The following is an 8,555-nucleotide window of genomic DNA, read 5'->3' as shown; positions in this document are numbered from 1 at the left end:
GCAGCCCTCTCTCAGCGTGTGACAGGCCCGTGCCTCACCCCAGGGCAGTGACCTGAGCCAAGAGAACTTTAACGGTCAGACCGCTCTGCACGCGGCCGCCCGGGGAGGCCACCCCGAGGTGGTCGCCATGCTGTTGCAGAGAGGGCTGGATGTGAGCGCCCGCGATGAGGATGGACTGAGCCCGCTGCTGCTGGCGGTGAAGGGCAGGTACCTGCGGCACGTGGGGTGGGCCTGGGCGTGGCTGCCTTCGAGAGGGCTGCCTGCTTGCCCGTGCTGACGCAGCCTCCCCAGGCGGAGCTGAGGACATCTGCTTCCTGGGGCCTCACTGCCCACCCCCCCCAAACCTGGCAAGGTACTAGCAGTGACCATGCTTGGGCCCAGACAGGGAGGACTGCATGGGTAGGGTGGTCAGGGAGGGCTTCCTGGAGGAGGTGACCTCTAGCTCAGCCAGGCAGGTCCAGCAAGACCCTGGTAACGGAGTTTCTAGGAAGGAAAAATGCTGACAAAGCTCCAGGGGCTGAATATGTGCCCTCGCAAGTCGCCCACAGGCACCTGAGGGGCTGGAGGCAAAGGGGAGCAGCCCCTGGCCCAGCACCGCATGTCCTAGGTGTGAAGCAGGCTACGCAGTGCCAGGTGGGAGGCTGGGCTGGGCACGGTGCCCTCGCGGGACAGGCTCAGCCAGCGAGGCAGGGACATGTCCTCCAGGTCTGCCCCACCCAGCAAACTCTGGCTTTTTAAAGGCAGGGGTGCTGGCCTGGCTGTGTGTGCATGTGTGCGTGTGCGAGTGTGTGTGTGCATGGGTGTGTGCGCTCATGCACGCGTGTGCACCCCACCCCGTGAGGACTTGCAGAGCTGAGCTCCGGGTTATTTTCTGGTGTGTAGGGGGGCGTGCCTGTAGGTCTCATGGAGAGACGCCGAGGGTGTGTGGGCCGGGGGCTGCCCCACTGGCCGGGCCAAGTCCTGGAGCCCCAGGGAGCACCGGGAGCCCTAGGTGGGCATGTCGCCCCCCGTGAGGGGAGCAGTGGGTGGCACCCTCCTGACCAGACTCTTGTGAGCATGACCGTGGGGGGCCCCCAGGACGGGGTGGCGGGGTATGAGGTCTGGTGACCCAGCTGGGTGCGGGTGGATCGTGATGAGCTCACCGCCCCTGCCCCGGCCCCGCCCCCCGCACAACAGCACCCCCCCAAACCGGTCTCCCGGCCTCCCTCCCAGACCTGTTGTGCTCTAGAGGGCTCTTCAGGGCAGAGAGGGCGAGGCCAGGAGCCCCACCCGCCTCCCCAGGCCTCCTAAACGCGGGGTGACGGTGGGTGTACAGTGCTCGGACGCTGCTGGGCAAGGGGCCTGGTCAGGGCTCCGCGCCCCCTCCCCCCTCTCCCGAGCGCACCCGATGGGCGGCTCCAGGCCGGGCCGGGCCGTCAGCCTCCAGAAGCCCACAGATGGGGGGGCCCTACTCTGGGGCCCTGCCACCCGCATTTATCCACTGGTGGCTCATCCACGCCCGGCCTCCAAGGGCAGAGTGCAGGCCCGGGTGACTCGGTTTCCCCACCCCCTGGCTGGGACCAGCGTGTGGTGAGGCCTGGCTGTCCTCAGGTGCTCACAAGAGTACGCTGGGCCCTTAGGCTAGGCTGAGGGGGACCAGGGCAGGGGCCTCATGATGCAGGGGGAGGAGCTGTCAGTCAGGGCTGACGGACACCCCTGCATGGGTAGGGGTCAGTCCCAGTCCCGCCCTGCAGACCCACGATGTCCTGGGAAGGTCCCTGGAGGAGTGGAGGGGCATTGTGTTGGCCCGGGCTGGGGGCGGGGGACAGGGGCCCTGGTGGGGGGCCCGGGCAGGGCAGGGGGGCAGGGGTGAGGCATTGTTGTGCTGGAGCTGAGGCTGCCTGGGCAGGCAGTCAGCACCCTTTCTCTGGCCTCGTGGCAGGCATCAGGATGTCATTGGGCTGCTGCGGGCAGCGGGGGCCTGCCTGTCCCCCCAGGAGCTGGAGGAGGCGGGGACAGAACTGTGCAGGTGAGGGCTGTGGGGACGCCGGGTGGCGGTCAGGCCTGCAGAGAGGGCCGGTGGGCTGGGTGGGGGGCTTCAGAGGAAGAGAACCCACCCTGGGGCTTGGGGGCAGTGTGGGGTAGGGGAGTTGATCCACCTTCGGGCTGGGTGACAGGTCTCACGGGTCTCCTCCCACCTGCCCGTGGGATGGGCTCCAGTGTGGCCGCACAGTCGTGGCCCTGGTCGCTGTCCCTGGTAAACTAACCACAGGTCCAGCCCTGGCACACTGCAGCCAGTTGCTAATGTGGCTCTGACCTCACAGGTGCCCTGGGTGACACCAAGGCAGGCTTGGGGACACTGGGGCACGGGGGAGACGGGCACAGGGGTGTCTCCAGGTGGAGGGCAGGCCCAGGGCTTCCCGCACCTGCCGTCACCCCTCCCAGGAGGGCTGCTGAGGCTCTGACACACCCCCACCTGCACTGGGTCACGTGGTGCCGCCTGTTAGCCTCCCAGGCTGGCTCTGGGGGCCACGTGGGGGTGGGGACAGAGAGGCCGAGGGCAGGAGAGGCTTGTGTGGGAGGCCAGGCCTGGGCACTGGGGATCACCAGGGTTGGGGTGCTAGAGGCAGCCTAGTTCCGCAGCCCTCACCGTCAGAGCCCCTGAGCCTGGAGAGGGGGTGGGGACAGTGGGGTCTCAGGCTGAATGGCCAGGGGTGAGGAGTGGGCATGCTCTCTGCTCACAAGGAAGCCCCGAAGGTTTGGCCCTCGTGTCCCCACGAGCCAGCGCCTTCCCCACCCCTGCACCTCAGTGCCAGCCTCCCCTGACCCTGGAGGCCCCCGTCCTTGGGGTGGGGTGGGGTGGAGAGCCCCCTCTGGGCCCCAGCCTCAGGCTTTCCTGCTCTGATCTTGTGTTCCCAGAGGGGTGACAGGGACAAGGGGGCTTTCCGACGTGATGGGTCTGTTAGGACCTAGCAAGGGAGGGGACCACTCACAACCACTGGCCGCGGCTCTGCAGGGACTTCCGGGGTGCACGGCCAGGTGGGCCTTGATGGCTCCATGACAAGTGGGGAAACCGAGGCAGGAGGGGCAGTGCCAGGTCCCACAGCGTCCAGGACTCCGCCTGGGGCTGGGCTTGTCCAGCCTGAGCTACTTGGCTGGATTTGGGGCCCCTTCTGAGACACAAAAGTGTGTGGGAGGCTGGTGACAGGTCCGGGGAGGGGCTGGCGATGCCACCCACACGAGTCACCCCAGAAATAACTCAGCGCCACTGTGGGGGCTGCTGCCGCCTCCTGACTAGGAGGGGGTCACTGAGGCCCCTCTGGGGGGATAGCCCCCCCTGCAGCAGCCCTGCCCTCAGCCGGCACACCTGGTGCCCCCTTTCCGGGCCAGCCCCTGGGTGGGGAGTGGGCTCCTCTGGGAGCGGAGGAGGATGGAGGGCAGGGGGGCCCAGGTCCCCCTCCCAGTGGGCACCTGCCTCGTCACACAGGTCCAGGCCACCCGTCAAGGGTCCCCCGCGTGTCTCCCTGAACCACCGGGAGGCCGTGGACCTACCTGCCGCCTCTGCCAACCCCGCCCAGAGACAGCGCTGTTGTGAAACATGAAACTGGCCTGCACGTAGGGCGTGTGCGCGTGCACGTGCACGCTGTGTGAGCGTGCGCATGGGCGCACCCTCCGCCTGAGTCACAGACGCCCCTGCTGGCTGACACCAGACTCCAGGCCCCCGCCGGCCCCCAGGGGGCCCTGCAGCCTGCCCTCCTGCCCGGCCGCCCGGCCCGCTGTTTGGGGCTGGCTTTGGGAAAGCGCCCGGGGTCCTGACAGCGCCCTCCTCTGCTCCCTCTCCCAGGCTGGCATCCAGGGCGGACCTCGAAGGCCTGCAGTCATGGTGGAGGGCGGGGGCCGACCTGGGCTGCCCAGGCTATGACGGGCGCAGCGCCCTGCTTGTTGTGAGTGCCACGGGTGTTCCCCACTGCCCTCTCTGAGGCCATCTCCTCCAGGAAGGCCTCCTGCCCGTTCCCCTGGCCTCCCCTCCTTTTCCCCCTACCCCCGATGCCCAGACTCCTGCCGTCCTGGGCCCTGGGCCCGGAGCTGTGGCAGGCATGGGTGGGAAGAGCCAGGGAAGACATCCAGGTGGGTGGTCAGGGGCCGGGCTGCTGGGCGGTATTCCTGAGCCCCCCCCCCCCCCACATGCTCCCTCCCACAGGCAGAAGCAGCTGGGCACCTGGAAGTGGTGACCTTTCTTCAGAAGCTCCAGGGTGCAGACCCCGTAAGTCCCCTCTTCCCTGCATAGGGCGGTGTTTTGGGGATGTGTCTGAGGGCCGGTCACAGAGCCGGAGGAGGCTGACGTGGGTCCAAGTCAGTTAGGCCTGCAGGGCTTTTTCTGTAGGAGGGTCACACACTGCATAGGGGGAGCCAAAGAGTGCCTGGAGGGAGCAATCCGGGAGGGCTTCCCATAGGAAGGGTCAACCTCAGACCTCGTGTGTTCTGTCCTATCAGGCCACTCTGTGACACACCCGACCACAGCGCTGGAGGGCCCTGGCCACGGCCAAGAGGTTCCTGGAGCCTGGAGGGGACCTCAGGTCCCTGTCCTGCACGTCCTGCCCACCCTGCCCACCCCACTGGACTGGGGGCTCCCACCTGCCTCCTACCGCACACCCCATCCCCCACTCTGTCATCTGGCCCTCTAGAAGACTCTCATGTCTGACTGCATTTGCTCAGGCCCTTGGGTCCCTCCCTGGGAAAGGCTGGGCCCCAGGACGAGGGCTTGTCTGGTGGCCCTGCCCCCACACACTGCCTGCGCCTCAGGGAAGAGGTCTCAGAGACTTCCCATCAGTTGGGAAGTGCCACCTGGGGTCTCACCTGAAGCTGCCTTGCCACTGAGCAGGCTGTTCCTTCCGTCTGTGGCTGCCGAGGGGCGCCGCCCCACCACCCAGACTGGGACTGCCCCCCGCGGCTCCCCACTGCTCCCCACACAGCCTAAACGTCTTGGCCGGGCAGAGTGGCAATAAAGTCTCTCCAGGGCCCTCCCTCGGTACCCCGACCCAGGCTCCAGGGCGTCCTTCTGGGTCCCAGGACCGTGGGTGTGTGTGTGGGCAGTCGCGCCCTGGGCTCTGGGTCAAAGGGCCATGTCTTCAGCACCCTGGGGGTGAGGGACGCCAGGCCGGGCCACCCACTGTCCTACCTCCCTCTTCCGGAGGCGCCTTCAGGCTGCACCTCCTCCACACAGCCTCTGCCCCATCTCCTCCCTCCGTCCGCTCCTTCTCAGTCTTGACACTTGGAGCCTCCTCCTCCCAGCAGCCCCCACCCACCCCTGCCTCTGCCTGACCCGCCTTGTGCAGACCGACCTGACCGGGCCGGCACTCTAGTCCTCCCGGCCCCTCCCAGTCGGTCTGGCTGCCCCCCAAGGTTCAGTCCAGCCCAGTGTGCCCATGGCCCCTGCCCGGGGAGGAATGAGGGGGTGACCCTTGCCGGCCCTGGTCACCCAGTCGCCACAGCCTGGGTGACCAGGGCACCTCGGCCAGTGGGTGTGGCTTTCCAGGGCTGGTGGGCAGCCCCGAGTCCTGTGGGTGGCCTGGCTGAGAGTGAGGTCAGGTGTTTGGACCCCCGGCTGGTTCTCTGTCCCAACTAGAGCCAGTGCAGGGGCCCCTCAGGCCCACGCCGGCCCCCCTGTTGCTTTGGGCCTGGCCTGGCTTGAGGCTTCCCTCCCCCCAGACACAGTTCCTCACCCCTCCTTGCTGAGCTGAGGAGAGCATGGGGGCAGGGAGGGCAGAGGGGAGGAGGGGGAGGAGAGAGGATACCTCCATCCGGGTTCTCCACCACCTTGGCAGCTCTTTAACTGCCCACTTAAGGCTTCCTGTCTGTCTGTCCATCCATCTGGCCCCTGGGGTGGGGGCTTGGGAGAGCCAGGCCCGGCTCTGGGGGAACGGCGTGACCCCAAAGAGCTTGCCCTGGGCGCCCACTGTGCAGCTGGGGCCGGTCCCGGGGGGGGGGGGGGGGGGGGGGGGGGGGGGGGGGGGGGGGGGGGGGGGGGAGGCTCCGCCTTCACCCCCAGGCTTCTCAGCCTAGTTCCCAGGCCCGGGCTGGCACCTCGGCTGGCAGCCTTCCAGATTCTCGCCCAGACACGGGTGTGCCTGGGCCTTGCACAACCAGGTCACACCACATGAGCACGCTGGTCCCGGGAGCCTTTGCCCCCCACCCTGATGGAGGCCTGTGAGGGGGTTATGGGGGAAGAAGGGGGCTGGGGGGGCAGAGTGGGGGGCCAGGACAGCGGGACACAGGCCTGGTGGAGGCAAGGAGGGTCCCTCGGCCCAGCGCCCCCTCCGTGTCCCTGGGGCCCTGCTTGCTCACAGCCCTGGGTCCCCAGCCTTCTCTCAGACCCCGAGGAGCCCCAGGTTGTGAAGGCTGCAGGCAGCTCTCCTCAGCCCGCGTGGCCGCACCCTCCACAGCCGGCAGTATCATAGCGTCCCCCTAGCCTGTGTCCTGGGTGTCCCAGGGAGAGCACGTGCTGGCTTGGCTCTTCCCCAGGTGGCTCACTGCCAGCCAGGCAGAGGGGGAGAGTGCCCCCCCCAGGGCAGGTGGTGGGGACAGAACCACATTCCTGGGCCCCTACACCTGTGGGACACAGAGCCGCACAGGGAGCAGCTCCCGGACTGGGGGGGTGTGTCTCAGAAAGGTGTGGAAAGTCACAGGCACATGCCTGGAAACTTCCTCAGCGCCTTTTTGTGTCCCTGGGAAGAGGCCGGTCTGGATCTATAAGTCAGCTCCTCTGACAGTCACCCAGTGGCCACGGGGCAGCAAAGGGCCAGTCCCCTGGGTCCCAACAAGAATCGGGTGAGCCCGAGTGGCCATGTGGTGACGACATTGAGGCTCCCCTTCCGCCATGTGCTAGCTCATCACGTCCCACTGTGCTGCCAGGAGGGCACGGGCTGTGTTTCCCTCCCATTTTACAGCTGAGAAACTGAGGCCGGGTCGTGCGCTCAGGCTGCACGTTGGCACACTCGGGCTCTGGGCCCACCTGGCACCGCGCAGCCTCCTCCCCTCCTGAGGGCGTCACCCGGGAACCTGGCACCGGGGCTGGGGTGAGACGTGGGGGGCGTCTGGAGCCCGTGGGGTCTCGGTGGCACCAGGGGGAGGGCTGTGCCGCTCACGCCCACTAATTGCCCTTTGGGTGGGGCCTCGGCTCCCAGGCGCATCTCAAATCGCCGGGGTCCCAGGCTATTTCTGGGAAACATCTCGTTCTCACTTAGGCCACTATCTGTGTTTACCCAGTGTTTCCCAGCATACGGTCAGACTCCTCAGGGCCCCCGGGCCACCCCACTCCCAGCGACAGCCCACCCCATTTCGCTGTGTGCCAGGAAGTTCCCTTTCAGGTTATACTTCAGTGTCTCCTGCTGCAGGTGGGGCCCACAGGTCCGTGTAATGTCGCTCTCCCGTCACCAGTCCTGTCTGCTGCTGGACACACTGACCCACCTTTGCTGGATTGGGGGGGAGTGTTGGGGGAGGGGTCTGGGCTGTGCCCGGTCGCTGGAGGCAGGAGAGGTGTGCTGTGGTGGTGGCAGTGGTAGTGATGATGGGAAGGAATTCCCAATCGTCCCCCAGGCGGGGCGCCGCGCCCCTGCCCCTGCCGCCGGGCCGCCTCCGTCGCTGTCCCCGCCAGGACCGCCGCGTCTAGTGGCCCTAAACATTTCACAGCCTCAGGGCTGGGGTGGGGGTGGGTGGGATGAGGGGGCAGGGAGGAAACCCGTGGCTCTCACTCTGCAGGGTCAAGCAGGGAAACCACAGACAGCGGGTGAAAATGCCTAGTGTCCACCATGACTCGGTGGCTGCGTCCCTGCGGAACCAACTCGGGCCCCTGAGCCAAGAGGACGCTGGTCTCCTGGGGGCTGTGTGTGTGACGCCCTGAACTCAGCCCCTGCCACCCTCCCCCTGGGGCCACACCAGCGGCTCAAAATGGGGGCTGATGACTTCAGGATACTCAGTCCAAACTGTCTCTCCTAGAGCTCAGAGCCGCACAAGCCCCACGCGCCCGCAGCGGGCAGCTCCCTGCAAGTGGCCCTGGAGGGAGCCGCCGGTCGGGCCCCAACATCTCCAGGTGACTAAGTGGGCAGGCCAGAGCGCATGGGGCTCCGCTGACGCATGCCGCGGGGGGGGGGGGCATGGCGTGGGCTGTGGCCCCATGTGGGGGATGGGGGCGGCATGGGGCTCCCAGCGTGGGCCCTGGGGGGTAGGGGTGCCCTCCTTACTCTCTGAGAACCAGGGTCTGAGAACCAGGAACCGGCTAGGCGCGTTCTTTCCCTCCCTCTCCTCCATCTAGTTTCACTTTCTCTTTGTTCCCCCCTCCCACGAAGTTCCCTTTGAAGTGAGAGGGGCAGGGATGGGCGTGTCCGCCCCGCGCCCTTACCCCCACGCGGAGCGCGCCCCGGGCCTTGCCTGCCCAGCCACTGCGCCCCCCGCAGCGAGACCGGGTGCCGGGGAGGGGGTCGGGGCAGGGGGGGTCCGGGGCCGGAGGGAGCGGGTGTGGTCCCCGGGCCCCGGGGACGCCAGGTGCCACCCGGCCGGGCGCTGGAGGCGGGGACGCC

At 67.7% G+C, this 8,555-nt stretch overlaps 1 protein-coding gene and 1 long non-coding RNA gene across 2 annotated transcripts in view; both read left to right on the top strand.

Moving 5' to 3' along the window:
• Positions 1-5,014, top strand: part of ASPG (asparaginase) — a 23,584-nt gene extending 18,570 nt beyond the window's left edge. The window contains 5 exon segments of the mRNA XM_029951741.1: positions 16-207; positions 1,922-2,008; positions 3,824-3,923; positions 4,181-4,243; positions 4,474-5,014. Of these exon segments, the coding sequence (XP_029807601.1) occupies positions 16-207; positions 1,922-2,008; positions 3,824-3,923; positions 4,181-4,243; positions 4,474-4,485 (454 nt within the window). The 3' untranslated portion in view covers positions 4,486-5,014.
• A 2,966-nt stretch (positions 5,015-7,980) lies between these two features.
• LOC115300833 overlaps positions 7,981-8,555 on the top strand; it is a 1,880-nt gene continuing 1,305 nt past the window's right edge. The window contains exon 1 of the long non-coding RNA XR_003912876.1: positions 7,981-8,068. This is a non-coding gene — a long non-coding RNA (uncharacterized LOC115300833). The remainder of the gene's footprint in view (positions 8,069-8,555) is intronic.

The sequence above is a fragment of the Suricata suricatta genome, chromosome 9 (genome assembly GCF_006229205.1).
Source record: "Suricata suricatta isolate VVHF042 chromosome 9, meerkat_22Aug2017_6uvM2_HiC, whole genome shotgun sequence".
In the NCBI taxonomy this organism is placed as follows: domain Eukaryota; kingdom Metazoa; phylum Chordata; class Mammalia; order Carnivora; family Herpestidae; genus Suricata; species Suricata suricatta.
This window is presented reverse-complemented; position numbering and strand designations above follow the sequence as displayed.